The sequence below is a fragment of the Nuphar pumila genome, chromosome 14, assembly GCF_984573655.1.
Source record: "Nuphar pumila chromosome 14, dmNupPumi1.hap1.1, whole genome shotgun sequence".
NCBI classification, from domain to species: Eukaryota; Viridiplantae; Streptophyta; class Magnoliopsida; order Nymphaeales; family Nymphaeaceae; genus Nuphar; species Nuphar pumila.
In genome coordinates, this window is record NC_143262.1 from 80,119,280 (window position 1) to 80,140,560 (window position 21,281).

A 21,281-nucleotide genomic window follows, 5' to 3' on the forward strand; every position below is an offset into this window, starting at 1 on the left:
ATATTTGGATTCCTAAATATGAAAAGAAGCACTTAAAGGGTATGAAGAATACAGCTTTCATTCCTTTCACATCCATATGTTAATGATTAATCCCTCTTTTCTTTCTCCAAAAACAAGGCAGCAAGGGGGGGAAACTGCCAAAATATATGATGGTACACTAAGGGTACAGAAACATTACTACCACTACTATAATAGATGAGAGGCATTTCCCCACCGCTTCAGATCACAATCGGCAACTATTCACTCTACCGGCAACCTATGTCACAAGGATACTCCATTCTGGCTCCATTTCCGTACCCCTTATGTACTAGTCTACTGGAAACTTCATAAAAATGACCGTATTCCCGTATCTGCAGCCATATCCATGTGACATAGCCGCCAACCAAACAAATGGAAACATAAATCATCAACCAAAAAAAAGGTGTCAAATATACCACCATGCAAGAACTACACGAACAGAAAAACGCGGAGAGAAAAAAAACAGAACTAAAAGAAGAAATTTTCAGCAAAGGAAAAATAAGGTGCAACCAGAGGTTACAAGGAATCCAAACGCTGGATTATGGAAGAGACTTTGGCTTCCAAACGCTGGCCATACTTCCCAATGATTGACGGCTCCAAGCAAACCCTAAATATGCCCAAGTTCCGAGCGACCAACTCTCAAAAACCAGAAATTCTATAAGAGAACCCTAATACATCTAGCAAGTACCCGAATTGTGCAAATCAATGAACAGGAAATCAAATTTACAAGGAAAAGAACACGAATACATCTACTAGATACCAATATTGCGCAAATCAATGACCAGTCTCATCGAACTTTTAGATAAAATATCCAAAACGCATACTTAACCACACAAGATCTCCAAAGAAGGAAGTGAAAACAGGAAGCAAACTATTGAAGTTTTCAGAATACCAAGCAACTACAACCATAATAAACTTACATGAACCCAAACATTCCTACCAAAAACTGAAGCACGAATGAAGCAGAAACCACGAAAAAAAACAAAAAATTAAGGAAGAATCAAAATTCCCCCAAACTCACAAACATGGAACTCATATAGCACCGAGAAAAGTCGAAAACCCTACTAAAATGCTATATTTTGAAACGATAGAACGGATTTACAGCAAAAAGAGAAGGGGATTCAATCTTACCCAAAATAACAAACACGAAACTCATAATGAGTCGCAAAAACATCACTGAAATGCCGTGTTACGAACAGCGGTAAGGATTTACAGAAAGAGTGGAGGGTTCAATTTCCCGGCAAACCTGATCGTTTTCTCGGGCTTCTCCGTCGGCCGCCCCCTCGCTCTCGCCATCTCCGTCGGCCTCGGAGGAGTCGGGCTTGTTGGCCTTCTTCTGCTTCCTCCGCCTCCTCCTCCGCTCGCTCTCCCTCGCCTTCTTCTGCGAGGCAGCACCGTTGGCGGAAGCGGCATGAAACCCTAGCCCTAGCTCTGATCCACCGCCACTCACATTAGCGTGCTGGATCCCGTTATCTACGATGGCAGTCATCTTCTCCACGAATTTTGCTCGTTCGCTGCAACCAAGGAACGAGGGGGAGGGATCGTTTTATACGAGCATTCGGATCTTTATCTACTCATGCGACAAGGATACGTCGACACGAGGGTACGTGATTTAAGTTCGACGCGCCCAAGGGGGGGTTGGCAAAGTGTAGTGGGTGCTAGACGGGCAGTCAAGTTTAGATTCTCGTGTGTTGAGTGTAATTTCTTCGAGTTATAAATTCAAAAAAAAAAGTTAAAAAAAAAATCTGAATAATATGACACGGTGGTACATAATTTTTTAATTTTTAATTAAATAAAATGTTATTTTTTTATCATTTTAATTGTAAAATTTGATTTTTTTTTAAATTATAAAAAAGCATGCCTTGCAAAAACATAGTTTGCAGTGCCGACCCAAACACCAATTAATAATCTTTCTATAAACAAACCCAATAACAGGACTTTTATCCAAATCTTTGAGAAGACTACGGAGCCTGCTCTTTGAGTAGCACGACTTTATTTTATATCTACATAAAGAAACCATTCTCAGAAACCTGCTGATCAAAAGAGAAGGGGTGTTGTGTGTGTTCTCACCCAAAGAGGCACAGTGCGTGTTAGGGGGTTCGATTGAGCGTCATGTATATAAGCACATGGGGCTCGTATTCCCGTGTGTGGCGGCATCGCTTAGCATCATAATCCGGTGCGGTTGCAAAGACTTAAGTACCCTTTCCTGCTATTCTTGTCATAAAATGACGACTCAAAAAAATGACAAAAATGTCCTTCATTCGAAAAAAAAGAAAACGCTGGTTCGAAAAAAAAACAAAAATGTCCTCCATCTAGAAAGTCAAGGATGATGTTAACTCTTCAAAGTCCAAACATTTCATTTTCGCCCTAAGCAGTAAACTTTTGCACCATCTGCTATAACAGGAGCTCCCTTTGATGACGCAAACTTTACCATCGTCTGCTGCCATATGAGGATGAGCCTCTGTCGTCGTCTCGAGTCCATGTTCCCGCCTTGATTTTTAGCTTGTGTTATAACACATTATCGCCTTCTCGTTCCTGCCTTGTGTTACAAAACATTCCTGGGTTCACGATCGACTGGTTCGATCATTGGTGGGCATCATAGGGGCATTTGTCGGCCATCTCTTTTTACAGTCGCCTCTTCTTTTTCGTTGTTATTAGGCATTATAGAAGAAAGCAATAACGCACAAACATTCCAACAAGTGCCATTAAGGTGTCGTGAGTACCTTTCCATGTCATCATGCTATCGTTGAAGAACGTATGTCATCGTGAGTGCCATTAAAACATTGTTTTGTTATTGCAGGTGGATCTTGTCCTTTTGATGGTTGGAAACTTAATGATATTTGTAAGACACTGGGACCTGTTGACAAGAATGTTTGTTTACAGATGCGAGGAAGGGCCTTTACCCCATTCGGTATCTTTCATTCACTCAGTATATGCAATGTATCACAAATCGCAGTTGTAGTAACATACTACCAATTTATGAGATATTGTTTTGTTTGTTAATATCGATTTATAAGCTATTATGCTGAATTCCGTATCGATTTGTAATATATTTTGTGATATGTATATCGATTTATAAGATATTATGTATTTTGTAGTGTCGATTTGTAAGCTATTATACTGAATTATCGTATCGATTTGTAATATATTATGCAATATATATATATATATATCGATTTATAAGATATTATGTGTTTTCTAGTATCGATTTGTAAGATATTTATAGAAAGACTTTTAAAACGTGTGTGTGCAGAAATACATTGTTACGCACTTGCGGTGGCGATTTTTGTATTCAAATTGCTGCTCATTTAACGATTTTTATTGAAATCGCTTCACAGCATCATAGATATAATTAAATCGCTACCATCAACACACATATACAATAAATTGTTACTTTTATTGGCATGGTAAGTAACAACTCGATGCATAGTATAAGCAAATAACAAATCATTGTTGTTTTCATATTGTGATTCATTCAATCGTTTCTTTGACTTGCTTAACCTTATCGGTATTCGTTGTTATATGCATCTTGAATAAATTGTAGTAAATGTATGTGCTTACTAACACAAATTACTATCTTGCTTATAGCAGTGGTGAGTTTATCATATGGTTGTAATGAAGATGATCCATCTCAATCATTTGAAAGATATGGAGAAGTGAACATTTGTACTAATGACGCACCTGAAGAAGTAAACATGTGCACTAATGATGTACATGATAACAAAGGTGCAGGCATTGGATTCACTCTTGACTAGAATGTTCCAGCAGAAGAAATGCAATTCGATAATGAGACAGATGATCATGACAATACACTTGATAAAGGTGCAGACACTGGGAATGTACATGATAGTACACTTGACTCTATTCTCGTAGAATGAATGCAGTTTAATAATGAGGATGTTGCATATAAATGTTACAATGATTATGCCTTAAAATTTAGATTCAATGTTAGAAGGTATTCTTGGTCAAAAAATGCGCAGGGTGTTGTGGTGAGAAAGACATTTGTTTGTTCTAATGAAGGTTGGAAGAAGTCAAGTGAAAATCCAATAAGAAGCAAGCCAAAATCAAGATGTGGATGTCCAACGAGAATGGTGTTAAGAAGACTTTCGAATGGAAAATATGTAGTATGTACTTTAATCAGTGATCATAACCATGATTTATCTACTTCATTTATGACTTCACATCGTAAAGTAACTGAAGCGCATGTTGCAATTGCTTAAATAGCTGATAGCGCCGACATTGCACTAAGGAAGACATACAATTTATTCGCGCACATAGATGGTGGTCGCGAGAATATGCTATTCACACCTATAGATCTAAGAAACCACTTGAGAAAGAAGATGACAGATAACATAAAGAATGGAGAAATATATTCTTTGGTTGATTACTTATAGAAGAAATCAAACATTGACCCTGGTTTCTTTAGTGCAATGCAACTGGATGAAGATAGATATGCTGCGAATATTTTTGGGCAGATTCAAAGTCAAGAGTAGATTATGAATGCTTCAATGGTGTGCTTGTTTTTAATATGACGATGAAGATTAATACTGAACAATGACCATTTGCGCAGTTTGTCGGAGTGAACCATCACTCACAGAGTTGTATATTAGGCAACATTTTTTTGTATGACCAGACCAAGGAAAGCTTTGAGTGGTTGTTCAGAGTATTTACACTGGTAATGAATGGGAAGCAACCTGAAGTTGTACTTACAAATGGTGATCACGCAATTGCGGCTGCAGTGTCTCATGTGTGGTCAGATGCACATCATTGCCTATGTTTGTAGCATATCTTTCAAAATGCAACAAAGAACATATGACACATTTAAATCAGAAGACAGGGTTTGACAAAAAGTTTACAAGGTGTGTACTTGAGAGCGTAGACGAGGTCACCTTTATATCTGATTGGGAGGAAATGATTCAGATATACGATCTTGAAGATTGTTTGTAGTTACAAAATTTATATGTAGAAAAAGAGAAGTGGGCATTGGCATATGGAAGACAATACTTTTATGCAGGTATGATAAGCACACAAAGAGCTAAATCTATGCATGACACACTGAAGAAAACCCTGTATTCATGTTTAACAATGTTTTGCTTCATTAAACAATATGAATTATTTGTAGACGGTCTTAGACAGAATGAGCTTGAACAAGATGTGAAATGCTTCAATACATGCCCTGTAACTTTGGGCATGAAAATATTGATGCGACCTGTATATTTGTATACACTAACTGTATTTGAATGGATTAAGAAGAAGGTTATACAGGTCATGAATTATAACATAGAATGGCGCATGCAAACCGAGAATATGCTCAAATGCCATATTATATGGGAGGGCGAAGAGCATCAGAAAAGGCAAGAAGCACATGTCACGTATAATGTTGACAATGGAACAATTGAATGTACGTGCAAGAAGTGTGAATTCAAAAGTATTTTATGTCGTTATGCATGAAAGACACTTAATCAAGAGAAGATACAAAAAATACATGAGTCATATTTGATGTGAAGATGGAAGAGACAAGCAAAGATTGAATTGTTGGATACAGATAATGTTAGTCAATCTGGTATTGATAAGAAGTGTCACATAGCCTCTCGTTACCAATAACTGTGTAGGTCATTTATGCATATTGCAGATTTGGCATCAAAAAGTGAAGAAACCTATGTATGCATGAGAAAAGCGTCAATGAAGTTACTTGAAAACGTGCAGTTAATTCATCATCAGTTCGTTGCAGCTCATGAAGACCAGTCCAAGAAAATGAGAGTGAACAATGGAGGTGAAAATCATGCTCTCCTTGACACTCATGAGAAGTTGCGCCGAAGCGTAAATATCATCTTCAACAAGTCAGGAGTGAATGTTGTAGATTATGATGAAAAAATTTACCAAGTGAAGGGTATGAAAAGAAAACTTGCCTCTGATCGTAGTCGTCGGAGGACAAAGGGTGCACTAGAATTGGTGGGCAAGAAAAGGTCTAAGAAACAACTAACCTCTAAGCAAAAGCAACCAAGACCTTCGCATGAACAGGTATGTAAGACATTATATTGTTTTTCATGTAAATTGCATTACGTGAAACTTATCAATATCTAACTTCTGTAATTTCCAACATGCAGCAATACCCTACAAACGTAATTTCCAACATTGTAACCTTCAATCCTTCTGACCAGTTATTCCAGAATGATAGCTTCAGTTTTACAAGTCTTGGTATGTAATCAATGTTAGGAGGATGTTTGCATTTCTTGTGAAACTTAATGTAGTGTCTTATATTATTCTGATTCATGACAGGCTCAGATCAATTCAAAAGCAAGTTATAAAACACAGGAATCACGTGTGAATTCTATTTAAGTCTTGCCATAAAGTTAGTTGTCATGCCTCTTTGCATGACCCAATTTCCACATTGTCGAATTTGTTAAGAGTTTAACAAAACAGGAGGTGAATATACTTATACACTAGATGGTCTTATTAAGAAAGAGTTTTTGGATGAAGCCATTTTCATGAATCGTGAGCCATAAAAATAGAATTGTTAATATTTTTGTGGATCACTGTTCATGAAAATGGCTTCATCTAAAAAGCTATGGAACAAAGGAATCACGTATAAACTCTTTTATTAATGTATCTTTCACATGTATAAATCGTTATAATATGTATCATTCACATGTATAAATCGTAGTTAGTGAAAATCATGAAAATCGGGTATTGTATGTGAATTCAATGCTTATACAATTAATGAAAATTGTTGTCTCATCTAGCCTTCACATATACAAATCATTATATATAAATGTATCGTCTATATATGGGAGGGCCTCTACAACATCCGGTATTGTCCAAGAATAATTCATTCACAAACAAAGCCACACGATGTACAGACTTAGTAAAGAACAAATCGAGAATAATTCAACAATACAAATTGATGTAACTTTATAAATACAAATCAATTTCGTTCACAAAGACTAACAAAGATATATCGTTGTTGCGGTAATTTCATAAATACAAATCGATTTCGTTCACAAAGACTAACAAAGACATATCATTGTCACGGTAACTTTAAAACTATAAATTGATGTGATTTACAACTGTAATCATTTATGAAAAAACCTAGTATTTTTTACCTGACCACAATGGTTTGACTTAAATAAAATACATGACCATCATCATAAAAAAAGCAGATATCATCACCAGCAGGTAATTAACGAGACGTCTAATTGTATCAAAAAACAGATATGTCTTGGTTTGTCTATATAAACGATATCGATATGTAATATAGCGATTTACTCATAACATTTTGCAACTGTTACTTAAATCGATTTGTACTTTACTAAGTCTAAACATCGTGTCGATTGTTGTACATGTGCGTAAAACCCTGTAAAATATAAAACCCTAATATAAATCTATATATAAAACCCTACCCGACCTGACCCGTTGTTCAGGTCTAAAACCCTAATCTATTTAACCTCTCTTCCTCTTTCTTTTTTGCGGCAGCGCAACTTCTTCTTCTTCTTTTTCCTCTGCCTTCTTCTTCTTCTTTTTCCTTGTATTTTCCTTTCTTCTTTGTTATTCTATGTTCCTTCTACTTGTGCTTGATAGATGGGGTTTGATGTTGATAATGTAGTTGTTTCACGCCATGAGGAAAGATTTGTATAATCTTCGATGATGATTATGGTAGTTATCTACATGATAGACAGGGGGTGATGCAGATGTCCATCTATTTGATCTATTCCTACTGTCAGACCCTCCATTGTTCATAAACCATACTTCACTGTTAGAAAAATATCTGCCTAATATTCGATATACATTATGACAAATACGTAAAAGTGATTTATCATGTAGCCCCTCGGCTCCTTAAAGGGGACAGTGCCTGACCTTAAGTTGTGAAGCTTATTGTCAAGAGCACACCAATGCTAGAGTCTCTAAGAATCAACCTCAGTCCGAGGAAAATGGTGCAGTGGGTTGCCATTACTAATGAGCTTGTTTTCTTGGAGAGGATGTGTCCTCAGTTGCACATAGAATCGCTTTGCAACATAGAAAGACGCGACGATGAACGATACAGATGTTTTGGTGATCACTTTTGTAAAAATGAGAGTTTCTAAAAGATAGATATGTGTTCGACGAAAATGTCCTCCCATAGATATTGTAACTAAATACTATTATTTTTTCTATATGAATGTGGTTGTAAATCATGTAAATCATGTGGATTTGTAGTTACGAAGTTACAACGAGAACGATATATCTTTGTTGGTATTTGTGAACGATATGTCTTTGTTTATGGTAAAAGTGCACTGTCAATACTTATGCAAATTGTGATCATTGTTTATGAATATTTGTGCAAATCGTTTCAGCCTTATATAAATGCTTGTTCGATTTTCATTTACGAAGGCCGATCATTACAACTATTTGTTCAGTGACATTTGTGTGCTACACTGATTAAAATAGATTTATACACTTATAGAAAGTCATGTTAAAGAAAATAACTCATTTCCACTTTACACAACGCTAATCGCTTTTACGATTTTTAATTACGAAGGACGAACATAACAATGATTTGCTTTTACTATATAACAGTCTAACTTATTGTCGTGTTTAGTAAAATTAAAATTTTATTTATTTCAACCTATAGATATGTACATAATTTTTATACATAGTCTTACAAATTTTTTTTATACAAAATTTGGTTGTACAATCTATAAAATCTATTAGAAGTCGATGTACATCATATTACTTCTAGGGGGTCGCGTCGTTCGTTGCCTTCTAAGTATTCTTGCCGGCTAAGTTTTTTTCTCTTTCGCAATTAGAAACTCCGTCAATTTTCTGCATAGTTCTGTGAGAAATCCAGGCATATCATCATGCAACAAAAATGTAATGTGACACCAATATTTACATTGAGTCCCCAATAATAGAGGGTAATAAAGAGCATACAACGTTAAAATCAGGTTATCATCAATTGTATATTGCTTCAATATACTTCATTACAAATACGTCACAATCGATACCATTATTTTGTAAAGGAACATCGTGTGCTGAGCAAAAGATCCACTCACCAATGTCGACACCCAAAATGTCTTTGGCAAATCTCACCTGTGGTTAATGCAGAAAAAAGTAAATTCTTGGTCACCGTACATGATACGATACCCATATAGATGGAAACTTACGAAATGCAAAATATCATGATGTACACCACTGTGTAAGTCAAATGAATTGTAGCACGATAGTTGTTTTTTATATAAATCCATCACGTATAAGACCCAATGCTTTTCAGTTTGCCAGAGTGTAGGAATCAATATCTGCAAATCGATGGTATAAATCGTGTTAGGACTGTTATGCCTAAACCTTGCACAAGAGGTTTGTTCACTTACCTTTTTACTTGACCAAAAGTCTCTCCAATGATCATCGTTACCCCAATATGGTAGTTCATCTTGAAATCTAATGGAGTATGGCAATCAACGAATGATACACTGTTGAACGAAACAATGATAATAGTAATGTTAAAACACGAAGCAACAAGAGTAAATAAAAAAACAAAATAAATATAAAAGAGAACCAATATACCATGAAATAAGGGCTGACAATGCGTCTAGTATTGGTTGTTGCGTTGCTTTGAATATACTTGACAAAATCGGATATAGTCTTTTTGCAACAAATATGAACTTGTTAACATAAATACCCATGACATACATGAATATATAACTGATAGTGGTTTCATACATACAAAATTACTGATAGTGGTTTCATATGTACAAAATTACTGATACTGTTCCCTTTTGCATATTCGTTTTGCATCCGTTTGATGCTATCTTGGAGCTCTTTGCTGAGTTTTCGGGCACCGCCTTTAGTGGATGTTCCACTGACATTAGCAGAATATTCAAGAAACGATATTGAAATTCTGTTATACAGTACACAACACAAATCACATAAATGCCATAAAAGAGACAAATTTTGAAGAAAATCGATATGATGTTTAGACAATATACGCCTGATTCGCCATCGCTGGTTGTGTAGGTGTCGTCTTCTCCTTCCTCGTCTCTTTTCTTGATATCGATACCCCCTTTGCGATGAAGCAGGTTATATGTTCGATTCATGAACACATTGTTTATAAAAGAACTGTCGGTTTGTCTGTTCCTTATTCATGAAGCAAAGCGAAGCCATACCATCCAGAACTTGTGCGACGTGTCATTCATATATAAAGGAAAAGTTGTTTCACAGACCGTCAGTTTTCAAAAAAATAATGCCAGTTTTCAAAAAGTGTGAGCAAATAAATTGCATGCACATTAATTAAATTAAAAAATGTCATTTTATCTACCTTTTATAAAACTAATCAACACGATAGGACGTATCAGTCAAATCACGATAGCACATCTTGTGTGGATTTGTTTTTCAACCTCTTTTTCATCTTTTATATGTCATTGTGTAAATTGCGATAGCAAAATCGTTAACTTAGACAAAGCTCGTCAAAACAAATCATGATAGGACAAATCGTTGTAGCAAAATTGATTTGCAACTATGACTTAAATCAATATCAAGTTGTAAATTATGATAGGATATATCTTTCACATAGACAAAGCTCGTCACCCTAAACCCTAAACCCTAAACCCTAAACCAAAAACCCATAAACCTAAAACACAAAGTTCATCAATCACAATATCATTCATAAAGACAAATAAAGATATATAGTTGTCGCGGTAGCTTCTTAAATCCTAAAACCCTAAACCCTAAACCCTAAACCCTAAACCCTAAACCCTACTACCTACTACCTAAAACCTAAAACATAAACCCTAACCCTAAACCCTAAACCACTTATGAAAGTTTTTGCATGAGTACAAAACGCTGTAAAAGTGCACGGTCAATGTTTATGCAAATCATTTCAGTCGTTTATGAATGTTTGTGCAAATCTTTTCAGACTTATATAAAGGCTTGTTTGATTTAAATTTACAAAGGTTGATCATTACAATGATTTGTTCAGTGACATTTGTGTGCTACACTTGTAGAATGTCACGTTACAAAAACAACTCATTTCCACTGTACACAACGGTAATTGCTTATAGGATTTTCATTTACGAAGGGCGAATATTATAAGGCTTTGTTCACTATACACAATGGTAATCACTTTATGATTTTCATTTACGGAGGGTGAGCATTACAACGATTTCTTAACAGTACACAACGCTAATTGCTTTTGCGATTTTTATTAATGAATGACAAAAATTACATCAATTTGTTCACCGTACACATCACTAATCCCTTTTGCGATTTTCATTTACAAATGAAGAACATTACAACAATTTGTTCACATAAACAAACTTTACAAAAAGAAAATCGTGATAGGACAAATACTATTTGCAAAATGACGTCTATGCCGGAGCCAACCTACGCATGGTATACTGAGGTATAATGCCTTCTTCATTTAGAAACCACACTAATGGCCTGAAAGACTTCAGATTTTTCAAATTGTAAGTAGAGATACATGTACAGAGAGTAGTCGTCTATAGAGGTGACAAATAAGAGTCCAACTTATTCGCGTGTTTAGTAAAATTGAAATTTTATTTCAACCCATAGTGATTTACATAATTTGTATACAGTCTTACAAAATTTGTATACAAAATTTGGTATACACAATGTACAAAATCTGTTAGAAATCTTTGTACATCATATTAATCATTTTTTTTTTTTGGGGGGGGGGGGTCACGTTGTTCGTTGCCTTGTAAGTACTCTTGCCGATTGGGTTTTCTTCTCTTCCGCAATTACAAACTGAGACAATTTTTGACATAGTTCTATGCGAAATCTAGGTATGTCATCCTGCAACAAAAATATAATGTGACACCAATATATAAATTGAGTCCCCAATAACAGAGGATAATAAAGAACATACAATGTCAAAATCAGGTTCTCACATTGTATATTGCTTCAATATACTTCATTATAAATACGTCATAATCGATGCCATTATTTTGTAAAGGAGCATGGTTTGCACAGAGCAAGCTCCACTCACAAATGTCGACACCCAAAACATCTTTTAGGAATCCCTCATGTGGTTAATGTAGAATAAAGTAAAATCTGGGCCATCATAAAAGATATGATACACTTATAGACAAAAACTTACCAAATGCATAATGTCACGTTTTACACCAGTGTGAAAGTCCAATGAGTTATAGCACCATAATTGTTTTTTCCTTAAATCCATCACGTATAAGACCCAATGCTCAGCAGTTAGGAATGTTAGGCCTAAACCTTGGACAAGAGGTTTGTTCACTTACGTTTTCACTTGACCAAAAGTCTCTGTAGTGATCATCGTTACCCCAGTATGGTAGTGCATCTTGAAATCCAATGGTGTATGGCTTTCAGTGGACGTAAGTCTGTTGAACAAAACATTGATAATAGTAAGGTTAAAACATGAAGCAACAAGAGTAAATCAAAAAATAAAATAAACAAATAAGAGAACCGATATACCATAAAATAAGGGATGATGATGCATCTAGTATTGCTTTTAATATACATGACGAAATCAGATATAGTCTATTTGCAATAAATATGAACTTGTTAACATACATACCCCTGACATAAGTAAATATATAACTGATAGTGGTTTTATACATACAAAATTACTGATAGTGTTCTCTTCTGCAAATTCATCTTGCAGCCAATTGATGTTCTCTTGGAGCTCTTTGCAGCGTTTTCACCCACCTTTTTTTATGAATGTTCCACTGACATGAGCAGAATATTCAGTAAACTACATTGAAATTGCTTTCTATAGTACACAATACAAATCAAATATATGCCATAAAAAAGGCAAATATTAAAGAAACTAGTCATGAGGTTTAGACAATATATGCCAGAATCACCATCACTGGTCATGTAACTGCGGTCGTCTCCTTCATCACCATCATTGGTTGAGTAGCTGTCATCATCTTCTTCATCGACATCGCTGGCAGTGTAGCTGTCGTCATCTCCTTCCTCGACGTCAATACCCCCTTTGTGATGAAGCAGGTTATATGTTCATTTCACGAACATGTTATTTCTAAAGAAAATGTTGATTCGTCTGTTCCATAATCATGAAGCAAAGTGAAGCGACACCCTTTTGAACTTATGCAACGTGTCATTCATATATAAAGGAAATGTCATATCACCTACCACCCATTTTAAAAAATCGTGCATAAATTAATTACATTGCGCATTAATTAAATGAAAAAACATCCTTTCGTCTGCCTTTTACAAAACCAGTCAATGCGATAGGACGTATCAAGCAAATCACGACAGCACTTATCGTTACAGTGAAATCGATTTGCAACTAAGTCTCTATTTGTAGTTTATTAAGTCTAAACATCGCGTCGATTTGTTTAGATGATGTTTTTCTTTCTTGAATTTTATGAATCTGTAATTGCGTAAATAGAGATAGGATAAATCGTTCACACAGACAAAGCTTGTCAACGCAGTTCGCGATGGCATAAATCGATCCACAACTCTTACTTAAATCAATATCAAGTTGTAAAACAATTTTTATTTATGAAGTTACCTCGATTTTATTTTATCTAGTTTGAACATCATCTCGATTTGTTTATTGTTTTTCATTTTTGCCATTTATGAATCAGTCATTTTGTAAATTGCGATAGAACATATCATTCACATTGACAAAGCTCATAACAACAAATCGTAATAGGACAAATATTATTAAATTATGAAACTTAAAGTATTATGGTTGTAAGTCGATTTGTATTTATTAAGTTACCTAGATTTATAATTTGCCAATAAACATCATGGCAATTTGTGAATCGATTTGTATTTATGAAGTTACCTCAATTTTTACTTTATCTAGTCTGAATAACGTCTTAATTTGTGTGATGGGTTTAGGTGAAGGAGTGACCTGACCCGACTCATTGTCCAGGTCTAAAACCCTAATCTATTCAACCTCTCTTCCTCTTTCTTTTCTGCAGCAGGCCAACTTCTTCTTCTTTTTTCTCCTCCGCCTTCGTTTTCTTCTTTTTTTCCTTTTTCTTCTTCCTCGTATTTTTCTTCTTCTTTGTTCTTCTGTGTTCCTTCTACTTGTGCTTGATGGATGGGGTTTGATGCTTGATACCATAGTTGTTTTATGCAGTGAGGAAAGATCTGTATAATCTTTGATGATGATTATAGTGGTTATCTTCTGTGGATACATCGATATATTCATGACACATATGACTATGGCGTATTTATCGTGAAGTATATCGAAGCTTACGTAGAATATAATGACCATAATCATCTTTAATATTTTTCCTCATACCGGCGCAAGCACATAGATTCTGCATGATAGACAAGGGGATGCTGATGACCATCTATTTGATCTATTTCTACTGTTGGACCCTCAATCGTTCACAAACCATACTTTGCAGTTGGAAAAATATCTGCCTAATCTTCGATATACTTTATGACAAATATGCTAGTCGTGCGAGCTGTATCTTCTCTGCTTGTTGGGATCCATACCTTTATCCGCTGTCAATATACTTCATGAAAAAAACTTGCAAACAGATAAAGACCTCCATTGGTAGATAGATTTGCCTTCAATCATTCTCAGTGACTAGCGAAGGCCACTCAGTAAACTGAAGGTGCTGATGTTGTTGATGATGTCTATTTCGAAGCACACCACTATTTCAACATGGGGTTGATGTTGATGATGATGTTTATTTTCTTTGATGATGATGGTCATGTATTGTATCTATGCCAAACCATTGATCATGATGTATTGTAACTAAATACTCATGTAAATGAATGTGGTTGTAATGTATCGTTGAAGTTAACTCGATTTGTATTTATCAAGTTACCTAGATTTAGACTTATTAAGTCTAAACATTGTGGCGATTTGTTTATTTTTTCTTTTCCATCATTTTTTAATGTCATTGTGTAAATCGTGATGGAACGTATCGTTCCCTAGGACAAAGTTCATGAAAGAAAATCATAATAGGATATTCAAACAGATTTGGTTCGATTATTGGATGGCTTTAGGTGGGATGGATGTACAAATCATGATAGAACACCTTCTATAAAAAACAAATCGCGATCTCTTATGTACAACTGGTTGCAAGCCAGTCACGATCTCTTATAAAAAACAAATGCGATCACTTTTTTTTATGAAGGCCGAACATTACAACGATCTGTTCAGTGGCACTTGCGTGTTACACTCATAAAAAAAATTAAACAATTAAAGAATGTCACGTTAAAAATAATAATTATAGAATTATAACAAAGAATTATAGAATTACAACAAATAATTATCAGGATAAAAAGAATCACTGTCGTTTATTCAGTGGCACTTAACAACTTCGATGAACTATGACGACATACAAATTGTCTCTTTCTTTTTCTTGGTGGACTCTCTATCCTCGGTGGCCTCTTGGTTCCCTTGATCTTATTATAAACACTGGTCATCATCTCTACCACTGACCGCATTTGTCTCCCTAAATTCCCCACCTCCTTCTGTAAGTCCTTATTGTCCCTCCAACATCTCGAACCTTGTATAGAGACTTTCTTCTCTTTTACGAGTTGTGTTCGCTCCTTATCATGTACTGTTACTAAGGTAATCGTTGTTGTAGCCGGAGGGAGACGATGAACATGTTTTCTAAGCTAGGATACAACATGATCGGGGACAGAAGGGAGGCATGGGTTCCTAATATTCTCAATCTCCAGATTTCGACGCATGGGTACCCTATATTTTTGAAAATAGTTGGGATCATATTGTTGTTCTTTATAATCATACGCTATAGCACGAACACCTCATTTGTTCCAGCTATCCAATTGTTCTCTGTAGCGTTCGTGCCAATTCATGTTTCTGGCCCCACCACTATTCATCTTCCTTCTCACTTCCATAGGCTTCTTTGGGATAGACTATCCCAAGCCAGATTGTAGGAGAACTCGACTACCATGCTGCAACTCAACTTCATAATTGCTAAACAACCAAATATCATGGTCAGACAGTCTTGCACCCTCAGCAATAAGCTCTTGGTCCTCGTCCTCCCCATCTCCATACGGTCTCCACACAACCTGTACATTGGAGATTATGGTTTAGGTATAGACAATTATTCATGCTAATGAATGCTAAATATTAAAATTATTTATAATAACGAGTGTTAAATATATTACAATGACTGTTACTAAGAATGCTAACGATTACAACGACTTACACTAACGAAAGTTAAATGCTCAAGGAATAACGATTTGTACTAAGAAATACAAAATTCTGCAATGATCATTACTTAAAAATGCAAACGATTACAATGATTTATAGTATTGAAAGATAAATGCTAAAGCGATAATGATTTGTACTAACAAAGACAAAATTCTGCAACGATGATTACTTAAGAATGCTAAACATTTCAACAATTTATACTAATGAATGATAAATGTTGAAACGATTGTAAACGATTTTAAGCCATTTACCTCATTTAATTGCAGACCATCTAAAATAAACTTAGCATTATCCTCCTTGACATTTATTCTAGCCTACCGACCGATCTTTGAAAAACCACAAATCGCAGGGCCACACTGAGGACGCAACGCGACAATATGCTCCTATGCCCAGGCCTACAAAAACAATATATTAGTAACACTATAACCTTCAATGAGATTAGTTTACAAGTACTAAATATGTAATAAACAAATACCTAAACAAATGACCACCCCCCCCGATGATTTTTGTACCCTTACTCACACGGTAAAGTTGACAGTACAAGTGTGCAATCATAGCAGCACCCCATGCCCAGTTGTTGACTTCATCTAAGTCTTTCAAGAACTGCAGTCATAAGTAACTTATTCTCGAACAAGAACAATCAAAAAATAAAGTAAGACCAAAAAATAAAGAAGGAAGCCGGACAACTCCATGTTAGCTCTTTCAGATGCACATGTAGTAGACCGACCTTCCCATTTATTATGGAAAGAAGAAACTTTCATCGATGTAGAATTGCTTCTACAAAAAATACATTGACTCTAGTCATCCATCGACATTTTCTAGAAGGGCCGTACACTTTTCTCTTGCGTTATAGTTTGAATCCCGTAATAGGACAACACTTCCATGGCATTTAAGGCCAATAATCCGCGTCATATCTTCTAGGGTCACGATGATCTCAAAAGAATCAAACTGGAATGTGTTTGTCTGATAATTCCACTTATTTACCAGGTGGGTCATGGTGTTCTAGCATATTTCAAAATAATGCTGGTCCAGAAGGCCGCCGAAGTGCATATTTTGTAATCGATCCTTCTGATATTCACTCAGTTGTCCATACCATGATAGAACTATAGATCACTGACACCACCCTTTGAGCTTTTCACCTGATGCTCTACTTCTCTTTTGACCTCCCTATAACACAAAATTACATATTATTCGTATCAATTATAAATTAGTCTCATTTGTACTTTTACACCTCGCTGTACACAGTAATCGATATAAATAATAATCATTGTATATACGCTATCACAGTAATCGCTATACATAGTAATACCTATCACAGTAATCGCTATTACAGTAATCACTATCATAATAATCTCTATATATAGTAATCACTATCACAGTAAATTGTGACAGACAGGATCAATTTACGTACCTTGGTCACACTTTTCTCCTCTTCATCCCCTCCCTCCATCCTCTGCCTTTCTTGTTGCTCCTCCGCCTCTCATTGCTTTTCTACTTCTTCTATCCTTCGCTCCATTGCCTCCCTTCTCTGCTTTTCAATTTCTTTCTTCATTTCCCTTTTCTTCTCTTCATTTTTTTTGCTTTTTCCTTTTCCTTCTCTTCCTTCTCCTGTTTCTTCCTTTCTCTTTCCTTATCTTCCTCGTTCTCCTTCTCCTTCATTTGCCTTTCCTTCTCTTTTTCATACTCCTTCTCTTTCCTTTGCCTTTCATTCTCTTCTACATCCTCCTCCTTTCTTTGCCTTTCCTTCTCTTCCTCATCCTGATGCTTCTTCCTTTGCCTTTCATCTTCCATCTTCGTCATTTGCCTTTCCTTCTCTTTCTTTCCCTCCTCCTCCTTCTTCATCAATTGCCTCTCCATCTCCTCCTCCTTATTCTTTTTTTGCCTTTCCCTCTCCTCCGCCTCCTTCTTCATTTGCCTTACCCTCCTTTGCTTTTCAAAATATTCCTGCTTCATCAATTGCCTTTTCTTCTCTTCCTCATCCTTCTTCTTCAATTGCCTTTCCCTCTCCTCCTCCTTCTCCTTATTCTTTTTTTGCCTTTTCAGCTCCTCCTCCTCCTTCTCCTTATTCCTTTTTTGCCTTTTCAGCTCCTCCTCCTCCTTCATTTACCTTTTCTTCCATTGCTTTTTATTATCCTTCTTCTTCCTTTGCCTTTCCCTCTCCTCCGCCTTCTTCCTTTGCCTTTGCTTTTCATTCTCCTCCTCCTTCTTCCTTTGCTTTTCCTTTTCATTCTCCTCCTCCTTCTTCCTCTTCTTCCTTTGCTTTTCCTTTTCATTCTCCTCCTCCTTCTTCTTTTGCTCTTTAGCCTCAACATATGATGCATAAACCTCTGCATAATACAATTCTAACGCTTTGTCCGTATCTTTATCATTCTCAATCTTCATTATATTTTGGTACCTTTCATAATGCTCATATAGATGAGACTGACGGATAACTTCTCTAATATTCATCCCATAGAACGAAGGGAGATTTCTTGTCTGGCGAGGTTTTGGCATTGCTAACCTGCACAACACATAAATTTAACCGTATTATATGTTACAACCGCCTCCCCAAGTATATAATAATACAAGTTATCCCATTCATTATACAATCACCAACATTACAAATCATCACAATATTTGGCTTCATAAGTAAACATTGTTGTAAGATTTAGCAAACTTAAGTACAAATTGAGGTAACTTCATAAATACACATTGCTAGTGCTTTAAATATATAAATCATTGATGCTTCAAACTTACAAATTGTTGTATAAATCACAATCTTCATAAGTACATATCGTTGTAACGTTTGGCTTCATACGTATACATTGTTATACGATTTATCAATCTTAAGTACAAATCGTGGTAGTTTCATTAAATCGTTACTGTTTCAAACATATAAATTGTTGCTGCATCGAACGTACAAATCATTGTAGAAATTTAGCCTTCATAAGTACACATCGTTGAAATATTTGGCCTTCATAAGAACAAATCGTGCTAACTGTTTTTCGTCACCTAGAAGGTGGATAGGCACAAATCGATTTGTTTTAGTATAAAAATAGGCGTTATTTAGCATGAATAGTAAGACCAGTTGTAAGATTTAACATTCATATTTACAAATCAATTTGTTTGCATAACGAAACCATGGTAATCCGACAGTGGAAGAGAAACACCTAGAAGGTAGACACTGACGACGAAAAAAGGATGCTCCGGCGACAACAGACAACGAAAAAGAATGCTCAGATGGTAGCAGATGGCAAAAAAGGGTGCTCTAGCGGCAATAAACGACGATAAAGGGTGCTCTAGTGGCAGAAGACGATGATAAAGGGTGCTCTGGCACAGACGATGGCAAAGGATGCTCCGGCGGTAGCAAACGATGACAAAGGAGGGTCCGGTGGTAGCAGATGACGACAAAGTTTGCGTCGTCAAAGGGAGCTCCTGTTACAGCAGATGGTGCAAAAGTTTACTGCTTAGGGCGAAAACGGAACGTTTGGACTTTAAAGAGTTAACATCATTCTCGAACCGACGTTTCACTTTTCTAGATGGAGGATCTCGAACTGTAGTTTCCTTTTTTTGAATGGAGGACATCTTTGTCATCTTCTTGAACTGTCATTTCATGGAAAGAATGGCGAGAAAGGGTATTAAGTCTTTGCAATCACACCAGATTATGATGCTAAGTGATGCCAACACACGGGGATACGAGCCCCACGAGCTTATATATGTGGTGCTCATTGGGACCCCTGAACACACACTATGACTAACGATCGTCTTTGGGGGGGACATATAACCTGTTGACCAAAAACCTAGCCATGTTGGCTCTTCCTGATGTACTTATAATTACTGTCATAACAGTCTAAAACTTTGTGGGTTAACCACTTTCTTCCACAGAGTCACCACGCTTCAGCTCGATGAGTTGCACGACTTTATCGCCAAGCCAGTAGTGTACAAACACATCCTAACATGGTATTTATCTTATTATTAAATATATTAAACATATCATATAATAAATAGGATAACCTATCCAAAATAGCTACCAAATCATACATGAATCAAACTAGGGTTTAATTGCCCTACACCTTTAAATGGGTTGGACCTAAGATGAATTCAAATCACTTAATCATGCTTATCTGCATTTCCAGCCATTTTTGCATTCATATAAAGATTGAACACTGCATATGCTTGTGGATCGCAAGGTAAAAAAAAAAACCAATCGAATCGGTCGAGAGACTGCGATTTGTCAAAAGAAAAACCAATCAGATCATCAAGGAGACCATCGAGACCAGGGAAACTGAAACTGATTCAAAGATGAAGTCCTTTCAAGAGAGATTTTCTCATTGTTTTTTTTTTCCTTGGGAAGATCGGACAGAGCTTGCGAGCGAGCTCTTCTCACCGGCTCCCTCTCACGGTCTGTGTCGCAAAGATACGTGAATACGAGTAGGGATGGCAGTGGACAGGGCCAGGGGTGGGGGACAAGGTCTCCACCCCCACCCCGTTTTAAAATCCAAACCTTCATCTCTGCCTCCATCCCCGCACGAGGATGAATTTCAACCTCCACCCTCTCCTTCATCCTCAACCCAAATGGGGGCGAGGTGGGGCAGGGCCCCGTTTCCCCTTAGTCTATAGTCATCCCTTAAAGGATTGGGGACAGGGCGGGGATTGGGACGGAGACGGGGCGGGGTGGGGAAAAGCTTAAGTCCATCCCCGCCTCCATCCCCACATGGGGATAGATTTTAACCTTCATCCCCGCCTCCATTCCCGTTTCATGCCCTTCATCCCCAGTCCAAACTGGGCGAGGCGGGGCAGAGCCCCGTTGTCCCCCGGTCCACTACCATCCCTAGATACGAGGATGCGCGATGCGGGTTTGACTTGTCTATTCGAACATTTTTTACAAATGGGAGACGGCTCACGAGTGCATGAAAAAAATGTAAATGTTTAATCAATAAAAAAATTATTTTTTTATATTTTAATATTAAAAATACAAATTTATTGAAAGAGTACTCAAAACAATAAAATAATATTAAAATATTAACCATATGTATCCACACGTGTTTAAAAAGACATAGCTGTCGGTGGATCTCTCCTGCTAGAGTTTGGGAATGAGTAAGAGTGCTATTGCCCTAGTTTCATTGATGGAAATTCAACCCTACCT

The 21,281-nt window shown here is 36.4% G+C and overlaps 1 protein-coding gene across 1 annotated transcript in view; it reads right to left on the minus strand.

Annotated features, from left to right (window-relative positions):
• Positions 1–1,535, minus strand: part of LOC149817076 (uncharacterized) — a 38,221-nt gene extending 36,686 nt beyond the window's left edge. The window contains exon 1 of the mRNA XM_089987303.1: positions 1,265–1,535. Within this exon, the coding sequence (XP_089843429.1) occupies positions 1,265–1,507 (243 nt within the window). The 5' untranslated portion in view covers positions 1,508–1,535. The remainder of the gene's footprint in view (positions 1–1,264) is intronic.
• Between the last annotated feature and the right edge of the window lie 19,746 nt (positions 1,536–21,281).